This window comes from Procambarus clarkii, chromosome 10 (genome assembly GCF_040958095.1).
Source record: "Procambarus clarkii isolate CNS0578487 chromosome 10, FALCON_Pclarkii_2.0, whole genome shotgun sequence".
Taxonomy (NCBI): Eukaryota; Metazoa; Arthropoda; class Malacostraca; order Decapoda; family Cambaridae; genus Procambarus; species Procambarus clarkii.
In genome coordinates, this window is record NC_091159.1 from 35,217,440 (window position 1) to 35,240,071 (window position 22,632).

The following is a 22,632-nucleotide window of genomic DNA, read 5'->3' on the forward strand; positions in this document are numbered from 1 at the left end:
AAAGTTTGCTGATGATAAATATGAAAAGAGCAAGGAAAAAAAATCAACTACCAAGGGTTGCAGGGTAGCTCATTACACTAAACAAGCTATTTAGAACACAAATTAATGAGGATTGACATAGGGAGAAGAAACCAGGAAAATAGTACACCCCCTGAGGGTGAAGACACTAAATATCAGGAAAAAGAGGAGAGTATATACTAGGCAAAGTCTATCACCAGAAGAACAATTATTATCAAATCACAAAAATACAATAATCTGGCCAATTATCAAATAACATTTAGAAAGCTGAAAAGGGAAGTACAAAAATATAAATGAGATTGTTTAAATCTACTACAGAAATTGTACCAGAAATAAGTGTTTATGAGAAGTTAAAAGAACTATCTTGTAGAATATGCAACAAAACTGAATAAGGAAAAAATGGAAACTGAAGACAAATCAACAGGATATATGGAAGTACTATTTCAGTGTGAGAATAAGCAGTGGAAAAAGACTATATAAAACTGTGGAAGTAAATTCCCTCCTTAGGGATAAAAGCAGACATGACAAGGTGCTGAAGGGAAGGATGCACCTGTACCAGTTAAATGAGAGCTATGAAGCAGAGCTAAAACATACTACCAGACAAAACTTTTAAATGTATGACACTTAAAAGAACATTAGGAGGTATAGAAGCATCAGGGAAAAAATTTATGAAGTTGGAACCCTAAAGCTAGCTATCGTTTCTGTAGACCACTGGTTCTACACATCAGGCGACCTCCACAGGGTGTCTCATTCATCAATGTTTGCGAGTCAGTGACGTCGTCATATTTCCGTTCTCCATCACAGTGAAAGCTACCTATCTAATTTTTTTTTTATTTTGTTCTCATAATCAGGTAATGCATTTCAACAATATTAGAAAAAACAAAATTTAGATTTTTTTTCCCTGGGCACCATGGAGTTGTCACATGAAACATGTGCACAGTGTAGGGATTAAATGACCTTATGGTTATTTTATTTTGGTTCCCACTGTCAAGGACAGGAAACCTGTTAAACTTAAGTGAGGTTACCCAAAGCTATTGTCCGACCTTTCTCAGGATGCAACATAAAGAGTTGACTAGCTCTCAGCTGTTTATTGTTAAGTCAACAGAGGCATCAGGTCTAATGAAACATGGCCAAACATCTTTATCATAAGTAAGAATTGATCATAGGGGCTTTTGTTTATGAACAGATTGTATTACAGGACTCGTCTGAAATTATAAATCGCATGGATTCATTATTAGTAATTTAGAAAATGAATGTCAAAGTATTTACCTCTGTACCAACACAAACCTTTTATAAAACTTACAAGTGAAAGAAGTAAATTTGCAGGTTTCAACTTCACAAAGGTTAACTGTTGTGAAGTACATGCAGAAATTTGAAAGTTATGATTCACTTGGCTACTCAAGAAAAGGTTTTCTTTTAGATATGTGCAACTGCTCCATTTCAATTAGAAAACAGAAAAGATTAGATTATTAGCTTTATCATTCCAGTGATGTCTCAGGTGTTCTCTGTGCTAATTTTAGCTTTGTATTCTGATAACTTTTCGGTGCTTTGTCCGATGCTAAAATCCCTCAAATTGTTTTTCCCCATTCATAACTTCAGTCATATTTACACAAAATAAATTGAACATAACACTTCACAAGTCGGCACTGCTCGACCATATGCCAAGTGGTGAGTAAAAAAAGTCAATGGTTTTCCACACAAATTATGCTTAATTTTCAACATTTATTGAATAAACATTATTCAGGGAGCTATTTCCTACAGCAATGTCGATCAGGCATTTTATACACATTTACATATAAAAATATAAGGTCTTTATGACCATAAATAGCTGTGCATGGCAGAAATATACCCAGTAAATATATTTTTGCAAACTCAGTGGCACCTTGCACATTTGTGGTGCTCAGCGAGCAGCAGAAGAGGATGGTTCAGTTGGGGCAGAACAAATTGATGTTCACATCCCCCCTATCAAGGAGTTCAAAAGAGTTAGTAGATTACTAGGTATATAATCATCATATAAAGGCATATTTGGTCAACAAATTTAAAAATACTATGCCAGCACTTCATTAGTAACTGGTATACTTTGATCTGAATTTCAGACGAGTCATTTGGATACAGTCCAGTATGTGTATATTGTTTAGTCGTGTATTCGCTCCATGTTGAGAAACTATATAGTTGTAATGGCTTGGAATTTTCTTCTGAGTTCCCTTCCTCTTTAACTAGAGAAGTCTTTTTGGAAGACCTCAATCTTTTTGAGTCCATAATACAAGTGATATAAGATTGTTAGTTAGCAATGCTTAGCTTCTAATGGTCATACAAAAAGTAATGGCAAAATCAAGTTTTCAATGTGCTTGGATAAGTTGCTATCATTAGCTTTATTTTTTTTTCAGGGATATTCCTGCACGGGCCCTAAGCCTCTGGCTGGCCCACTAAATGTTGCTTGTTTCTGTTTTACTTGGGCGGAGTATGAGTATTTATGACTCGTATGGTCACTTCAGTAAGATTTTGCCATGTGTGTTTAATAACTTCTTCTGCTCTGTTGAATCTAAGTTGAAATCTTAATGGGTTTGTAACAGTGCACTGTGTTAGATAATGTTCCAGTGGTCTGTCGGGTATTTTTCCACAGTGCTTTAGCTTATTTAATGATTGTCACACGCTATCAATAAATGGAATTACAGTAAAAGTAAGAATAACTGTATAAACTATTTTACCATAGTTAACACACAAAAAATAATATTTACAGCCCTCAATCAGTATTTGATTTAAAGCTTCCGACAATTTCTATGCAGCACAAATTTCACCATTTTTAAATCACTTTTTTTGTAGTTATATTTCTTGATATCTCACTTGTTTAAAAAAGTTGAATATTTCAAGCATGAGGATATGCTCGTGCATAAGTGATCATGGTAGAGGTAGAGCATTAGTACATAGTCCGACCACATGTAGTACCTGGTACACATTTTGTGTTCATTAAGCACAGTTAACCAGGAAGATTTAACCACAGTAAAACATATGCTTTATGTTAAAGTTTATCATCATATATCAACAAAATGTTTACTGTCCCAAACCTAAACTTTAGGATAAAAACGAATGCTGTTATACCTAACTGTAGATAACATGAGCTTGCACGTACAGTATTGAAATATTACATTGATGATATGGCGCGGTCAATGATGTTAAAGCCATACCTAAATGCGGCAGACATGTGGTGGAAAATCTAAAATGCAAGTGAATAGGCCAACAAATACTGCCATTTCAAAACCATATTTTCTTTGTAAATATACAAACATTTTCTAAAATTAGCATAAAATATACAGAAAATATTTTAATTTCTGAATTTTAATACATTAATTCAATAACATAACAAATAATATTCAAGCTCTCAATATGAAAACTTCCCGAGCTGTAATATACCAAATATTTTGCCTAGTACTGTAATACCTTTTTCTACTTGGTAATAATGTTGGTATTGCATGACGTCTAATAAGTAGCATCTCATTTTGGTGAATGTCAATTTTGTTTATAGTTTCTTAAAACCCTTGTTCCCACAGCCTATAATTTAGTCATCATTAACTAGAAATCATATGGCAAATAAATATTATAATATATATATATATATATATATATATATATATATATATATATATATATTTATATATATATATATATATATATATGATGAATCATATATTTATTAGTGATGGGACAATATTAAACTTTCTAGTGATTCCAATACTGATGAAGAATTCACTAAAGTCTCAATTCTGATAATATATATATATATATATATATATATATATATATATATATATATATATATATATATATATATATATATATATATATATATATATATATGTATATATGTATGTATGTATGTAGTGCTCAAACCAGTAGAATTGAAATGTTCAGTACCAATATGAGCATTGGCACTTACTTGAAATATTACTTTATGTGGAGTTAACATTGCGAGTCTGGTTCTGCGAGCCAGATAAAAAGGACTTGCGGCTAAAAAGCTCATTTATACAAAAAACTCAATTGACAGCAGTGCATAAATATGAATGTACACCTACGTACATTCACCCCCCCCCCCACTATGTTGCTGCCTTATACCGACACGTAACAAAACTATCATCACATAGCACCCTTTCAAGATTTAATCACTATCACTTTCTTCTACAATAATGTCACTATCACCATCTTCCTCTTCACTCTCACTGACTACTTCATGCACCACCTCCTCCTCCTCCTCGTCAAGTCTTCTTTTAACTGAACTGATTTGTTGATCCACCTCCATATCTGAGTCCTCATCTGTGTGTCCATTAACCTCACCAATGTCTGAAAATTCTTCCCAATTGTCCTCAGATTCCGAAACTCCAAAAGTGGTTTCCAACATGTCGTCTTCATCTGATGATTCTGAAATAATGAACCAAACTAAATAAAACAGTTCAATACTAAAATAGTTCCTAAAGTATTTAACTTTATAAATAGATGGTTGTTGGCAAAACTATAGAACGTCAACTGACAATGGATGTACTATTGTACAGTACAGAACTTTGAACTATATATTCACTGGCAGTGGTTAAAACTTTGTGATTAAAACCTAATGATGAATCATATATTTATTAGTGATGGGACAATATTAAACTTTCTAGCGATTCCAATACTGATGAAGAATTCACTAAAGTCTCAATTCTGATATGATAATCTGTTTCCGATTCTTTAAAAAATATACAGTGGTACTTCGGTTAACGAATGCCCCTCTTTACGAACCTTTCGGATTATGAGTCAGATTTCTTCGAAAAATTTGAATCGGGCTACGAACTTTACTACGGGATACGAGTTTGTTGATACGCGTATGGCCGACCTAGCATGTGGTGGCACGGCTTTCATGCCTCAGTTTATCAGTGTCTCCTGCCAAGTGACTATCCCGCCTAAATTCTTTGCAAGGATTTACAGTTTTCTTTAGATTTTTTGGCTATTTAAGCATCAAAGTTATTATATATCTCGCCATTGGTCCCAAGAAAGCCAGTGGTAAGGTTCACAGCAAGAAAACACATGTAAGAATGACAACAGAGGAAAAACAAGAGATCATTCGTAAATATGAAAATGATACACGTGGTCGTTGAACTAGCTAGGTAGTTCAACAAATCTTCTGGGGAGGAGGAGGCAGTAGAGGATGTCCCTTCCTCTTTAATTAAGAAAATGTGTGCAGTATGGGAAGAACTGCAAAGTTTTGCTGAAAAGAATCGCTCAGATAAAGCTGTAGCAGGCCATTGCATTGATCTTATTAATGGCAATGTGATGTCTCACTGCAGACAAGTGTTACAAAGAAGGAAAAACAATCTTCAATGGAACATTTTCTGGTGAGAAAATCAAGCAGTGAGCCAGAAGCTGATCTTAGTGGTATGCAGGCAAAACGTGCCAGAGTGCACCCAGAGAAGTCTTCACTGCCTGATGTTATAATGGAAGGAGACTCCCTTTCCAAACAGTAACACCTCTCCTCCTCCCCCCCCTCCTCACCATCTTCCATACACCAACAGGAGTCATCAGTAAAGGTAAGTAATAACTTGTACATACTTTTGTAATGAAGATTTGGGTAAATTAGGCATAAAATGTACTCTGAAGTTAATTTTTGGGGGAGTCAGGAACGGATTAATTCATTTCTCATGATTTCTTATGGGGAAATTAGCTTTGGTTTACGAATTTTTGGGCTACAAACCGTCTCCAGGAACAGATTAAATTCGTATACCGAGGTACCCCTGTATAGTGGAACCTCGGTTCTCGTAATTTTCGGTACTCGCAGTCAAAAATTTGATTCGGTACTCCTGTTTGCCTCGGTGTTCGGAATACATTTATCATTTATACACGTTTCGTTTATACACGTCCAGGTCCACCAAGAACGTGGCATCGTGGCGAGGCGCGATCAGTTTACCAACGTCCTGCCGAGGTCACGACCGTGGTTGAATTCTTTACGAAGAATTTCATTGCTTTGGGTCTTTTTTTAATATCTGAACATAAAAGTAATTATTATATATCACCCCATGGGTCCCAAGAAGGTCAGAATAAAGTTCAACCTAAGAGAACAAGAGTCAGGATGACCATAGAGCAGAAACAAGACAGAATTCATAAACATGAAAATGGTACATGGGCTGTTGAACTAGCTAGGCAGCACAACAAATCTTCAAGGAAGGAGGAGGCAGTAGAGGATGTCCCTTCCTCAACAATTAAGAAATGGTGTACAATATGAGCAGAAATGCAAAGTTTTGTTGAAAAGTGTCACCAAAATCAAGCTGTAGCAGGCCTGTGTGTTAACCTTTTTAATGACAATGTGATGTCTCACTTCAGACAAGTGTTACAACATAGGGAAAAACAAGTGTCGCTTGACAGGTTTTCAGTGAGAAAAACAAGCAGTGAGCCACAACCAGATCCTAGTGGTATGCAGACAAAATGTAAGAGTGTGTGCCCCAAAAAGTCATCACTGCCTGATGTTATAAAGGAAGGAGACCCTTCCAAACACTAACACTTCTCCTCCCCTCCCTCCTCATCGTCTTCCATATGCCAACAAGAGTCCTCCAAAAGGTAAGGTACCTATGAGTAGTTTTCTGCATAAAATGTATTTTTAGTTAATATTTTTAGAGGTGTGGAACGGATTGATTCAATTTACTATTTCTTATGGAAAAATTTGTTTCGGCTTTTGCAATTTCGGTTTTTGTAATGTCTCTGGGAACGGATTAATTATGAAAACTGAGATATCACTGTAGTTGGATACACATTTTTTTCTGAACATTTTTAATTTTAAATTGAAAAATTTAATAATTTAATAAAATAATAAATTGGTTAAAGAACAGAAAACAGGTGGTAAATTTAGCTTTCTCTTCTGGAAGAAACCTGAAAACTGAAAACATTCCATTATACATGCTTCAATCATGCACAATACAATAAAATAAAATTTGTAAACCTATTTCAAATAAAGTTAATATTGCAACATTAGACCAATTAATCCCCTGTCCTGCACAACACATGATATCGTGGAAAAATGGGAGTGCCCTACATATCATGTTTGTTACTACAGTGGACCCTTGGTTTACGAATTTAACTCGTGCCCAAGAGATGGGTCGTACACTGAAAATTAAAATACCGAAACAAATTTCCCCATAAGAAACAATGTATAGTAAATTGAATTAATCCATTCCACACACCCAAAAATATTAACTTCAAATACATTTTATACAGAATACTACTCTAGATTTGTTTAATGCATTTTAATAATATAAGACAAAGACAAAATTTTTTGGGAATAATTTTTTCTGCACCAAAACTACCGAGACAAAACTAAATTAGTTTTGTTAATAAATGGTAAAGAATCTTTTTAAGAATCAGAAATCATGATAAATTTCTCTCGATTCTGATTACTGTACTGAAAAAGCTAGATTCTTCAGATTCTCGATATTGATTTTGATTAATCGTCCCAAAACTAATATATATACAGATGTAAAATGCAAAGTAATTACACAGATAACATGCAGGAAAATTATGAGCAAATGAGGCTGCAAGTTTAAAAAGCATCATTGTTTGGACCTTATGGAAACAAATGACGCAGAAGGTTCAAGAAACATTATTGTTTGGTGGTGATTTTCTTATACCAATTCCACCAACAAAACAATTCTAATTCTACCTCCCCTGTTTACTAGACAACCAGCTGTGGGCAATGTACTTGCCTTGCAGTGGTGTATGTAAGGTATTGCTCGTGCCCTGGGCACCACTTGAAGGGGGCACCACTGAGCAGTTTCTATTAAGACAGACAAGCCATCCATGACAGTGAAAAAATTAATTTCTTCAGATGTATGATCTGTCTTTAATTATCATAGATGAGAAGCACTAGGAGGGCCAGACTGTTCAACCACTCATAAATTATTCGGTAAAAATAAAGTGCTAGGAACTACATGACCTCAGCCTCACAGTAACATTACTTAGTTCCAACTGGCAGTATGACCATTCTCCTACACAAATTAGGGAGATAGTCTGGAAAATTGCGTTAAATGTATTCAAAATGATGCTAACCATCTTCGTTTCCATTGCCAGCCAATCAGCAAGTTAAAACTAATACTTATGTATTTGAATGCCTCCATGGTTCAAGGCAGACTCTGACTACTTAGTGTAGAATGAGAAACTGAAAAAATTGACTGTGAACACATCACAGACCAATTTATATCAGTGAAAGAAATGATGATTAGCTGTAATTTTCATGTAGTGCCATAATTAGTTAATTATAAAATTAAGAAGCTCGACTTGTATTTTTGAGCTGATATTATAGTAAAATTTTCTAAATGAGGGGTGTCCAATATTTGGACAGGGGAACAATTTCAGTGTTTGCCACAGGCACTATTTTCTATAAATAAGCCTCTACTTCCCTTTATGCAGTACTAGACAACCAGCTGTGGGGCCACGTACCTTCTCTGTATACTAGAAGAGCTTCTGGTTCTACAGAAGATTGCTTGATTTCTTGGTGCCTTGTTGTTACATGTGTCAGCATGAGATCCAGTCGTGCATGTAACTGAGTCACTTGGTGAAGTGTAGACATTCTTGATAAAGAGACTGCGTAGAATGGTTGCATTAGCTCCTCTCGATTGGGAAGTGTTGTTAAATGACTCATGTGGTGGTATAAAATAGACCTAACCCATCTCACATACCCAAAATTTCTGAAATTATATAAACAAAACAAAAATTACAATTAAATCTCAAATTGATGCAGCTCCTGAACGCTATAATTATCTGAAATCAGTTGATAGTACATTATGATAAAAATAAATTACAGAACACTTTACATACAAGAAACATAATATTTGTTTTAAATTTAAAAACATATACAACTTAGTCTTTTTGGAAGAATGTAACCGAGAGGTAAGCAAGGCAATTAGAGAAATAAGTGACACGTTTCCATTTCATCACATGACCATGGTCAATATGTAAGCAGGCTAATGAAGTTTCCAATTTCCAGTTTTGCTGACATGAAATAGTGCTTGGTGCCTTAGAATTTATTACTGTAATTGCTATCCCACATATCCTTCCAACATATAAACTTGACTGAAGATAATAAGACGATGGAAACATCAAAACTGACTAAAACTACACAAACATGTTTGATGTTAGGTTCATCAAGGTTGATGAACAAGGTTCATCAAGGTTCATCAAGGTTAGGTTGATGTTGATGTTAAATGTTAGGGAAAGCAAGCACACAAAAAATGCGCCACAACAAAATGTGTCCCAATAATTATCAAATTCATTATATATTTTTATTTTGTATTTAAAATTAAAACACAAGGAAAATGCAGTTTTAGAAGAAATACACAATAGTTATTTTGTATTTAAAATCAAAACAATAAAAGTTTTACAGTAAGCTCATAAATCTCGTGTATTTAATATAAAAATTAAAAAAAATATATTACTTAATTATTTAAAATTTTAAATGTTCTACTGCACAAGTGAACTAAACAGTTTAAAAAATGTTGAAAAGGCAGCACTTTTTAATGAACTCAGGAAGAGTGACTGCACCGGAGAACATCTGGGATGTTCTCGGATGCAGGTTCGAATCCTCGTCACAGCTCTTGTGGATTTGTTCATTGATGCATCACGCAATTGTGATTTCTGTGTGTAATGAAGTAAGGGCAAAGAGGGAGAACGGCCTATTGACATTGCTTGAGTGCATAGGGGGAGTTGAGTAAAACCCTGGTATGTGCCTCGGAGAGGCTGCAGGATCCAGTAAGCTCAGTAGAACTTCGGTTTCAACTCCTTTTGACCATGTCGTAGCTCAGTCCATTAAGGCAGCATCTGGGATGCTCTCGGACGCAGGTTTGAATCCTCGTCACGGCCCTTATGGATTTGTTCATTTGATGCATCACGCAATTGTGATTTCTGTGTGTAATTAAGCTGGTATAGTGAGTTCAGACAGTAAAAGATGATCACACAGATTCAGCAGACAATGCTACCTCCCTCCCCACCAAGATTACTCCTCCCACTACAGCACTAATTATCACAACAATCCCGCTGTTATCAGAATCCTGATCATTTTTATCACAGTCAGGGGTCTACTGTAATACTATCATTGCTAAATAATAGCATGAACATATATATTATGGCATTTTTAGGCAATGCTGTGGTCACAAGCTGAACAGCAGTGCCGAGAGCTCATTCTGCGTGCGTCAGGTTTGGTGGCTCAATCAATACTGAGGCCGTCACACCCGGGAATTTGGCCCACGATTTTTTTTAAATGGCGCCTGTTTACAAGAGCCCTGATGAAGGCGAGGTGAACCCCGTGTATCCGCGGGCCGTTTAAATCTTGCGTAGTACTCCAACACGTCATATGACCTGATGCACAATTTATAGCAAGTTACTCAACACATCATATGATGTGTTGGGCAGTTTAAGGGTTAAAGCTTTTTGGTATAAACTCCATTTTAGGAGCATGCAACACTTCTGGTTCAGAACGGGTCCAGTCCATTGCATGGGCAAAAAGTAGAGTCCATTTGAGCAGAGCAACATTACATAGCATACACAATTATGTTAGAAATAAAATATATGAATAAAGAATAAAAATTAATTTAGATACTGACTTCTGGCCCTTGCCCATTATGACTGACTGCAATTGTTTTAAAAGTGGCACTACAGCTGGTATAGGTAGTCTTCGCACAGTATTATTGATAGTTTCCTCATCTCCACGATCTAAAACACCCTGAAGTATACGCTGGTCCTTACTGTGCAAACCCTGAAATCAAAACAAGAATTAAATCAACTGCTTCTAATTCCCCCATTTCTTACTTCATATAGGACAGTGCTTTTGTGCAAACAAGTAACAGGTCTTTCACCTTATGTAGAGCAATTCAGTTTAAAATGACATGGTCAGATCATCTAACCCTGAATAAAATTTGTGTATTAAGAAATAGATGATGAAAGATACCAAATACAGATATAATCTTCCACAAACACATTTCCCAACGACAACTGATCGAGGAACGTATCCCTGGTCTCCTATACCAGTAAGGGTGGTTTGATCAAATGAGTGCAATCAAAGAAAGGTATCCCTAGTCTTATAGATTTACTTCACAATAAAAATATTATGAAATATTTTAGAAAAATTTAAAGTACAACATAGTTTGACTTGAATAGAACAAATTGTTCAGGGTTGACTGCAATTGCCAAAACTTAGAAAATGAGCATTTTGAATAAAGAAAAATGTGATGAATATTTTAAAAGATTTTTTGATACTACATTCAAACATTTATTTGGGCTAGCTATATTTACACTGTAAGTCTTATTATTTTTCATTGGTAAGCATCATTATGGCTGCAACACTTTGATGTGCATTATAATCTATTATATTCCATTCTGTGAATAGTACTGGGTAATTGTTCTGTAAAGGCCAGTTAATATCCATTAAGCATGTTTCTCACTATTTTGATAAAGTTTCTCTACCTGACAGAAGCATACACAGCGAGTTCTCTGAGTGAAGTATTTTAGATAATTTGGCTCGGTACATACGAATTCTCTATTACATATGCTACATTGTAATCAGAAATTTTGATTTCCGAGTGGCTTGTTCCTGTAAAACAACATTTTCAATAAATGCATTGTTTACCTCATCCTGTAGCATGGACTTGTATGGCTGCCACCTTCAATATGCTGCTGTTCAGTGCCTACCCTAAAAAATATTCTTGTATTTTGCCTTGTATGACTATTGTAATATTGCAATATGTAATACTGAATTGTATATTACATTATATATTTCAGTGCAGTACATCTCTGAACAATATTCTTAACTTTGTTAAATCACACAGCTATAACCATTATTCATTATTTATTCCTGAACTAATAGGTTAATGGCCAACCAGTGACTCATCCGGGAACACCAATCACAACTGTTATTATTTAATTTGGCTGTAAATCAGCAATATAATCCATGTACAGTACAGCTTACATTTAGGATCATATACAAGTGTTTTACTGTATTTTTCCAGTTAACAAGATGCAGTCACAAGATAGTATATAAAAATCAAAGAAAATAAAGACTAAACAGCAAGTTATTCTCTTGCAGTGAATATCTAATTAATAGCTAGAGTACTGTAGTTAAAAGGTTTTAAAAGTTAAAACAATTGGAATTTGTGCTAGATTAAAAATTAAAATTACATACTGCACAATTCTCAGAAAGACGACAACAACACATCTGCCAAAAATAATTGGGTTTAACTAAAGTTATTAACAAGAATACTATGAGAACATAATAAGTACCTGCAGCAGTAGATGTGCCAGATTATCAGCCTTTGGCGGTAGTATAGCATTTCCTACTGTAGTTTTATCTATTGCTAGTGCATTGAGTCTTTCTTCCATTGGTAAGGATGCTGTGCCGCTTGCATCATCATGTTTTCTTTTCAATCCACTTTCCTGCCAGAAAGAAAAATTACAATTGAAATTCTTGAATCATCAAAATTAATGCAATGATGATGTGTCTGCTATATCATGTTACCTGAAACCAAAGGCTAAGACAATCTGAATTCATATTTGCTTATTTCTCAAGTTTCTAAAAAATATAACAAATTCAACTTTCTCTACAAGAAAATTTGCAAATTAGTATGAAGCACTTTATACAAAATATTTATACAAAATATTAACACAGCATATCATTCCATAAAGAACAGAGAAAAAGTAACTGATCTTGTGTGAATACCGGTAATTTTATCTTTTCTCCTAATGATAAATACACATTAAGAACGATAGTAGAAACACTTACTGGCTGAATAGTAAGGTGGCCTGGACCTCTTATAACAGCATCTCTTGTCACTATGGGTGTTATTGTCTTCTTTAACTTTGTTTTACTTCTGGTGGTTGATACTGATGGGGATGTGCGAATTAATTCTTTGTCTCCTGATATATCTGAAATTGGCTTTGAAAAGGTATGGTAAAATTAATAATCAAGCTTATGTATATGCAGTATATAATACATACATACATACACACACACACATATACATACATACATACATAAAGAACAGCCTTTAGAAACTTGTGTAAGGAATCTTTCAGAACATACTTCGGGCCGGGCTTGGGAAAAAGAACAACTTCCAGAACCCCATCAAGCAGGTATCAAACAGGTATTATATACCACATATGTCAGACCAATCCTGGAGTATGCAGCTCCAGCATGGAGTCCATATCTAGTCAAGCATAAGACTAAACTGGAAAAGGTTCAAAGGTTTGCCACCAGACTAGTACCCGAGCTGAGAGGTATAAGCTACGAGGAGAGACTACGGGAATTAAACCTCACTTCGTTGGAAGACAGAAGTTAGGGGGAACATGATCACCACATTCAAGATTCTCAAGGGAATCGACAGGGTAGATAAAGACAGGCTATTTAACACAAGGGGACACTGGTGGAAACCAGTGTCCAAATGCCCAAATGAGCCACAGAGATATTAGAAAGAACTTTTTTAAGTGTCAGAGTGGTTGACAAATGGAATGCATTAGGAAGTGATGTGGTGGAGGCTGACTCCATATGAAGTTTCAAGTGTAGATATGACAAAGTCCAATAGGCTCAGGAACCTGTACACCTGTTGATTGATGGTTGAGAGGCGGGATCAAAGAGCCAGAGCTCAACCCCTGCAAGCACAATTAGGTGAGTACATACATACACATACGGATGTGTGTGTGTGTGTGTGTTTTAAACGAGATTATATTCTCAAGGGGCTACTCAGTTTGGAGATGGGACAGAAAAATTAGAAAAGGTGGTGGCGTTGCTGTGCTGGTGAAAGAACATCTAAAGGTAAATGAAATAATGATTGCCAATCCACAAGAAGCTGACATAATAGCACTAGAAATCTGCCATCAGGATGATAAACTAATAATCATAAATGCATATAGTCCATTGCCAAGCAACACACGGACAAAGGAGGAGCTGGATAATAAACGAAAGGGTCTTATAACAATAATGAAAGATTATAGCAAGAGCGGATAGTTCTTGTTCTGTTGGTAGTCGGCGACTTCAACTTGAAACACACAGATTGGGAAGCATATGAAACTTGAACAGAGGACTTTTGGATCTGTAGATTTGTAGACCTCATCCTGAAAACATTCTTGTATTAACATGTTAAACTGATTTTTCAGGCATCCCTGTGTACAGGAGTTGTTTAGATGTCTGGAATAAGGCTAACATAGTTCCAATGTACAAGAGTGGAAGCAGGGAAGACCCCCCTTAATTATAGACCTGTATCATTGACAAGTGTAATAGTAAAAATATTTGAGAAAATAATTAAAAGTAAATGGGTAGAACACCTGGAGAAAAACTATATAATATCACACAGACAATATGGTTTTCGATCTGGAAGATCCTGTGTAAAGAATTTACTCGGTTTCTATGATCGAGCCACATATATTTTACAGGAAAGAGATGGTTGGGTTGACTGCATCATTCTGAACCTAAAAAAGGCTTTTGACAAAGTTCCACACAAGAGGTTGTTCTGGAAACTGAACATATAGGAGGGGTGACAGGTAAGCTTCTAACATGGATGAAAAATTTTCTAACATAGAAAAATGAGGGTAGTAATCAGAGGCAATGTATCGGATTGGAGGAAATACACAAGTAGAGGGTACCACAGGGTTCAGTTCTTGCACTTGTAATGTTCATTGTCTACATAAACGATCTACCAGATGGAATACAGAATTATATGAACATATTTGCTGATGATGCTAAGATAATAGGGAAAAATAAGAAACTTAGATGATTGTCATGCCCTTCAAGAAGACCTGGACAAAATAAGTATATGGAGCACCACTTGGCTAATGGAATTTAATATGCATAAATGCCATGTTATGGAATGTGGAATAGGAGAACATAGACCCCATAAATTATGTGGAATATCTTTTTAAAGACTTCTGATAAAGAAAGAGATCTAGGGGTGGTTCTAGATAGAAAACTATCACCTGAGGATCACATAAAGAACGTTGTGCGAGGAGCCTATGCTATGCCTTCTAACTTCAGAATTGCTTTTAAATATATGGATGGTGAAATACTAAAGAAATTGTTCACGACTTTTGTTAGGCTAAATCTAGAATACGCAGCTGTTGTATGGTGCCCATATCTTAAGCAGCACATCAACAAACTGGAAAAGGTGCAAAGATATGCTACTCAGTGGCTCCCAGAACTGAAGGGCAAGAGCTACAAGAAGAGGTTAGAGGCATTAAATATGACAAAACTAGAAGATAAAGAAAAGGAGGCGATATGATCACTACGTACAAAATAGTAACAAGAATTGATAAAATTGATAGGGAAGATTTCCTGAGACCTGGAACTTCAAGAACAAGAGGTCATAGATTTAAACTAACTAAACAAAGATGCCGAAAAAATATAAGAAAATTCACTTCCACAGAGTGGTAGACAGTTGCACAAGTTAGGTGAGAAGGTGGTGGAGGCCAAAACCATCAGTAGTTTCAAAGTTTTATATGACAAAGAGTGCTGGGAAGACGGGACACCACGAGCGTAGCTCTCATCCTGTAACTACACTTAGGTAATTACATACACACACACACACACACACACGCTACGAGGCCCTAAAAGGGGCCTCGTAGCCTGGTGGATAGCGCGCAGGATTCGTAATTCTGTGGCGCGGGTTCGATTCCCGCACGAGGCAGAAACAAATGGGCAAAGTTTCTTTCACCCTGAATGCCCCTGTTACCTAGCAGTAAATAGGTACCTGGGAGTTAGTCAGCTGTCACGGGCTGCTTCCTGGGGTGTGTGTGTGGTGTAGAAAAAAAAAAAAAAAAAAAAAAAAAAGTAGTTAGTAAACAGTTGATTGACAGTTGAGAGGCGGGCCGAAAGAGCAAAAAAAAGCTCATCCCCCGCAAACACAGCTAGGTGAATACACGGAGCCTCGCGGCTGAGTGGACAGCGTTCTGGCGTCATAGTCTTAAGGGCCTGGGTTCGATCCCAACAGAGGTAAAAACAAATGGGTAGTTTTTCACCGTGGTGCCCCTGTTCACCTAGTGGTAAATAGGTACCTGGGAGTTAGACAGCTGCTAAGAGTTGCTTCCTGGAGATGTGTGCGCATGCACGTGTGTAAGAGAAATGTGTGTAGTAGACATAGAGGAAAATAAATTGGTCAGAAATGCGGGGTCCAAGAGCTAATAGCTCAATAATGCATATATAAAAAGTAAATAAATACACGCAAATGGGTGTTAAAATGTTAAGGAAATTGTTCACAACTTCTGCACGATGAAAACTGGAAAATGCAGTGGTTGAATGTGCTCATATTTCAAGAAAAACATCAGTAAACTGAAAAATATTAAATGGCTTCTTGAATAGAAAAACAATAGCTACAAGGAGAAGCTAGAGGTGTTAAATATGCCAATGTTAGAAGATAGAAGGGGAAAAAAACCCAGCGTTGAATGTAATGAAACGCCATTTTCTGGACGAGACCCGGAGGCTCTCCAGAGCTATCCAGGCTAATATTGCTAATATTAGACTTTGGCATCAGTCAGTGTGAATAGATTTCTTAGGCCTACTGGGGACCATGAGCCAGAACCTGGCCCCCTCAGAGAGGCATGAGGAGCAATGGCCTATAGAAACCTCTGTGTGGTTGGAAGCATTCTATGTCTGCCATCAACTGGGGCAGGCACCCTGAAAGATAAGCATTCCAAAACAAACCCCTATTCTGGTTATGAAATTGCTACTGAATGCAGAACTAGTGGACAGAACTCCCCAAACAAAAGCGAGCAAACGAGCATGACGTCACCACATCGCCGCGCTGGCGTCTGCAGAGCTCCCCCCTCCCTGGGAGGGGAAGTGGGAGCCCCAGATCCCTTGCACTGGCTACCCAAAACCCCCAGTTCTGAGGCTGGATATCAAAACACTCGAAAAACTGCCGACCGGAGGGACGGAGGGTTGGCTGGGAGCCTCTGGGTCTCACCTAGAAAATGGCATTTTATTACATTCAGCGCTGGTTTTCTGGGGAGGGTGCCCCATTAGCACCTCGGAGCAACCTACCAAAAGACGAAAACAAGAGGGACTTACCCGGGAGGTGGCCATTGCTCGCTCCCCAACGCAAAGCCAAGACAACAGGCTGCAATCACCAACCCAAGGCCACACAGGCCTGACAAGGCCCAGGAACATTAACGAAGGAATGCGCAGTCAGGACCCTGTCCGACCGCCAAAAATCTCGTGCCCGAATGTCAGTCCAAGCCATGTTTTCGAAGATGGCAGCAAGCGCAGCAAACGTATGAACGTCGTGGGCACGGTGATAGACCTCAGGCTGGCTGGACTGAAACACCCTGGGGATGATCTGATAGAACCGCATCCTGGAACAGGGAAGAAGGGAAACCGGAGCAACCCAAAGCGCGTCGCCAGTCACGGAAGCCGTGGCACGCAAAGAACAGCAGAGAGCTGCAACTGAACACAACACATGATGCACCCCCGGCCAGACCAACCAAGCAACAACCCAAGGACCCCTCAGGAAAGCAGCCGCCACAGTCTTCGCCAGAAAAGAAGGAGACAGCTGCAAGAGAACATCCTAACACGAAGGACCAAAAGACCAGAAACCCCTGCGCCAGAGAGATGAAGCACCCTGACCCGACCCTCAAAGGCCAATGCAAACAAGTAAAGAGCCTCGGAAAACAATCCAGAACCAAAGGAAAGGGTCACAACAAACTGAGGAGAGGCGAGCACCCCAATCCAAGAACCAGAATGGTTCAAGTGGGGCATGAGCAGGCCGGAGGTGACCCACGCCAGAGACAGCTTGCGAATTGGTGCAGAGGCAGCACCAAAACCGAAAGCAGCACCAAAACCGAAAGCAAACCGGAGCAGCTCCACCAACGCCGCATGAGACAAGACAACAGTACAGGTATATGGCAAGATGACGGTCCTAAACCTCCACAAAAGAAAGACAAGACCATGCCAACAAAAACGAAGCATACCTACGAAAGGACAAAAAGAAAGAGGAAGGACCGCCAAAAAACCTTATACTGCTGCCGAGACGAAGCACGGAGCCGCGTGGGAAGAGGCAGAGCCGCAGAAAAAACCCGGGTGTGAACACCGAGCAAGCAGCACTGGAAACCAAGGCTGGCAAGGAACAAGATGGAACGTCTGCCGTACAGAAAACTTTCCAATGCTAGCGAGCTCGTCAGGTGATCGGAGATACTGTGGTTCCGTCGCAAGACTCGTGAGAAGTGTCAACGTGAGATCAGGAACGTGCCAACTGGTGGGGTAAGGCAGGAAACCAGGAACCAAAACCCGGTGAGCCGGGAAAGAACCAACCCGGGCGAGCACACGTCCCATCCAGGAGGAACCCCCCCCCCCCCCCCCCGAGACCCCTGAAGGACCAACAAGTCCGACAACAGATGACAACAAAAAGCCGCTAACAGAAAAACGCCGAACCGCAGACGCCGCAAACAGCAAGGACAAAATTGTGATGAAAACCTAAGAGCCAGGGCCAAGGCCAACAAGGAAGCGAGCACCATGAGCCGAAACGTGAGACACAAAGCGAAAAACCGTGACACCACATCTTGCAGGAGCGGCACAACCAGCCCCAGCAGGGCAGAACGATACACGAGACACCGAGTAATGTATGAGAACTAACCAGGACACGAACTGCATGAAAACAAAAATGTACCATCTGGAAGGGAACACACAAAAAAAGGCCAGAGCCAAGGCCGTAAACCTAGCACCTCCTGTCCCAACAAAAAGAAACTGTAGGAGCATGAGAAGATGAACGGAATCTACATCCACCTGCATACAGGGCAATCCAGAAGCTGGTAGGTACATACAAGGAGAACTCAGGGCCATAACTGAAAACAGGGGCTGTGCAAAAGCAGAGAATTGAACACGAACAAAGTCCAATCTAGCACAAATGTATAGACAATACGCACATACAAAAATACACAACAATGCGTAGTAGAGATAAGAAATACGGAAAATGCAAGGAAAAGACCTTAAAGACAGTCACATCACCAGCAGCTAGGGACAAGAGAGTAGAAGCAATATGAGGAACGAAGAAGACTGAGGCAGCAATTGGGAACATAATGGACATGATCTACTACACATACAGAGAATCCAATGTACATACAAGGGCTCAGCTGGCATTGCACAATGAATGAGTATCCAGATAGCATTGAAGGAGTCAATGAAGGAGCACCCAGAGGCAAGAAAAGACCCAGGCACTGAAAGACTAAAGAAAGATCTCGAAATATGGGGCTGTGCCTCACCGTGTAACAAATAACAATAGAGAGAGACATAGGAAGGTCACGTTAAGCAGCACGCAATGGGCCAAACAAAACGGCACAAACAATACCCAACACTCGTCCAAAATCTGTGAACCAGTGCCTGGCCGAAAGTGTCACCAGACCGTATACACTCCTGTAGAGCATAGGCACTATCGTGTCACGACACAGCTTAGCTGTGCAATATTCCAGGAACATCGCTATTGGAATATGGCCAGAGTCGCAAGTGCAGGATGAGAAGAGGAGGTGTAGTGTAGAGGTGGATGCGGCGCCACACACCCGTATGCATAGAAAAGAACTAGGTGTCCGCCCCATATATATAATCCAGAACACCCCCCAGTATCTACAGGGCGTTGACTGAAGAGATAAAAGGAGCTACACCTAGCATGCAAAGCCTGAACCACCTGCACCCGAACAATGCCATCAGGTGTCACCGACCCAACAGGCAGCATGACGGAGGCAAAAACAATTAGTGTTGCCCTGAGACAAGAGGACAGAGCAACCCTCAAACTCGCACAAAGCGAAGGGGAACTCAGGGGTCACATCCATCAGACCTGCACGCCCCTGCGGGGATTAACAGGGTTCCGAGACGGAATTCACGCTCAGGGAAGCCCAGGCAGGGTACTGCTAACCAGCACCAAGTCTACCAACAAACTTTTTAATTAACTGAACCCCTGGGACGTGTACACTCACAGGGACCTAGCATGGGGTACCACCAGAACACAGAAACAAACAAAACATACAATGGGGCAACCAAACAAAACATCCCCCACCAGGTAGGAAATAAAAAAAAAAAAAAAACGCAAGAGAACAACATACCCAGGCAGAACAGAGCCGGCTGCTATGATAGGTGACAACTAGCTGCGCAGTACCCTGGGCAGCTAGTAGAACCAGTGCAACTACCTCTTACCCGAAGGTGAACTAGGGTGCCAGAAATGCACCAACACACAAAGGGCGGCCGAAAGCCAAGCAGCCAACGAGGCAGAACCCAAGGAACTTGTGGAAGGTGGCTGCAAGGGCAGTACTTACCGGGCACCTAGGGAAGATAGCTCTAGGCGCATGCAGCCCGAGTACTGAAGAATTACTCCTAGCTCGCACACTGCCTAGAAGACAGCCCCCACACCACAGAGGCACACTGAAGACAAATCCAGAGTCAGAGCACACGACTTCAGCCTAGCACATCAGCCTCAGAACTGGGGTCTGGGGCTCCCACTTCCCCTACTCGGGAGTGGGAAGGGGAAGCTGCACAGACGGTGGCACGGCGACATCATGCTCGTTTGCTCATTTTTATTTGGGCAGTTGTGTCCACTAGTTCGGCATTCAGTAGCAATTTCTTAACGAGAATAGGGGGTTTGTTTTGGGATGCTTACCTTTCTGGGTGCCTGCCCCGGTCGATAGCAGTCATAGAATGCTTCCAACCACATGGGGGTTTCTATAGGCCATTGCTCCTCGTGCCTCTCTGAGGGGGCCAGGCTCTGGCTGGTGGTCCCCATTAGGCCTAAGAACTCCATTCACACTGATGCCAAAGTCTAATATAGTATTAGCAATTTCAGCCTGGATAGCTTCAGGGAGCCAATGGGGCTACCCCCAGAAAAAGAGGCAATATGATCACTACGTGCAAAATAGTAACAGGAACTGGAGCAATTGACAAAGAGGAATTCATGAAACCTGAAACTTCAAGAACAAAAGGTCTCTGAGTCAAACTAAGGAAACAAAGGTGCCAAAAAATATTAGAACGTTCTCTTTTGCAAACAGAATTGTAGACAATTAAGAATAAGTTAAGTGAGGTGGTAGGGAGATGCCAAAACTGCCAGTAGTTTCAAGACATCACATAACAGAGTACAGTACCAGGAAGATGGGACACAACATTGTGTAGGTCTCATCTAATAACTACACTTAGTTAATTACACTTTAACAGTATCACTCGCTTTGGACACCGATCACGTCCATTTTTTTTTCTCTCGAGTCCTAGCCGTGGATAGGACTTGTGTCCACTCTAAAAATATTTGTATAAATTAATTTTTTATCCGATTGACCTCGGGATAGTTTCAAAATAAACGCCTTTAGAGTGCGCACAATTTGATACCAAAATGAAAGATGTAACACGAATCTTGATGTCAGAACACTTGAAAGATCATAAATATGTTTTTGGGTCTAAATTTAAAATTTTAAAATATTTGTTAAAATTCTATTTATTGTGCTATTATTATGGAACTAGTTTTAAAATGCGCGCCTTTAAATTGCAAACAATTTGATACCAAAACGAGCGACGTAATACGAAAATTGATGTCAGAACACTGGAAAGATATAATTGTGATGATGAGTGTCAAAAATTTAAAAATTTGTTAAAATTCCAGTTATTGCTCTATTAGTATGAGACTAGTTGTAAAACGCACACCTTTATATTGCGAATAATTTGATATCAAAACGAGCGATGTAACATGAAAATTGATGTTATCAAACTGAACGAGTATACAAATTAGGTTGTGGTGTGCAAATTGGTGCTCGGTCACGGGTAAATTTAGGCTTTGCTGCGGGGAGTCTCACCAGGCTTTTGGACATTATATGCATATACACCTGTAGAGAATTTAATTGCGAACGCAATGATACCAAAACGAACGACGTAGCACAAGAATTAAGGTGAGAAAACTGAAACGAGCACACACATTTAGGCGCCGCCGCACGCTCGCTCGCACCATCCGGCCACGCGCGATAGTGTTAAGAATGGAAGTAATGGCATTGAACAGTATTAAGAAAAACTACACAAAACAGGGAAGAGGATACTCAAAATTAGTTGTGTATATAATTTATATTTTTACATAATCAACAATTTGCAAAATACAGTCACAATGCATTTATCACTTACCATTTTTTCAAATTTGAGGATGAATGACTGCCCATAAACAATGATGATACTAGATGAATCATCATTACAAAAGAAGGATGATATTATTGGAATAGTCGTCTTTTGGGTATTATCTTCAGTAACAATGCGCAACTTTCCAACACTTTTAATTGCTGCCCTGCCTGAATTCCTGTAGGAACATCATATGAAATTAAATAAGATATGAATTTTAATTATTAAAATGATTCTTGCAACTGAGCATTTGCCCCTCCCCCTATCAAATATCATAAGATTTAAATAAAAGCTTAGAACATACAAAAGTGCAATGATTTTCAAATTGTCTGCTGATTATCTTGCATATAAATAAATGTTTATGACCAAACATAAGAAAATATTAAAAAAAAATTAAACAAGTAATTTCAATACAGAAACACTGTACATACTAGTAATGACATTGATTGTTGATTAATACTATATTTCTTACATTTACTTAATAAAGATTTTAGTTTTGGATA

At 38.8% G+C, this 22,632-nt stretch overlaps 1 protein-coding gene across 1 annotated transcript in view; it reads right to left on the reverse strand.

Annotated features, from left to right (window-relative positions):
• Nucleotides 1-1,726: 1,726 nt before the first annotated feature.
• LOC123745596 (WD repeat-containing protein 43) overlaps nucleotides 1,727-22,632 on the reverse strand; it is a 38,891-nt gene continuing 17,985 nt past the window's right edge. Inside the window, exons 6-11 of the mRNA XM_045726300.2 lie at nucleotides 22,139-22,307; nucleotides 12,800-12,952; nucleotides 12,301-12,453; nucleotides 10,629-10,780; nucleotides 8,470-8,717; nucleotides 1,727-4,431 (exon numbers count right to left, since the gene is read on the reverse strand). Coding sequence (XP_045582256.1) covers nucleotides 4,172-4,431; nucleotides 8,470-8,717; nucleotides 10,629-10,780; nucleotides 12,301-12,453; nucleotides 12,800-12,952; nucleotides 22,139-22,307 — 1,135 coding nt within the window. The 3' untranslated portion in view covers nucleotides 1,727-4,171. The remainder of the gene's footprint in view (nucleotides 4,432-8,469; nucleotides 8,718-10,628; nucleotides 10,781-12,300; nucleotides 12,454-12,799; nucleotides 12,953-22,138; nucleotides 22,308-22,632) is intronic.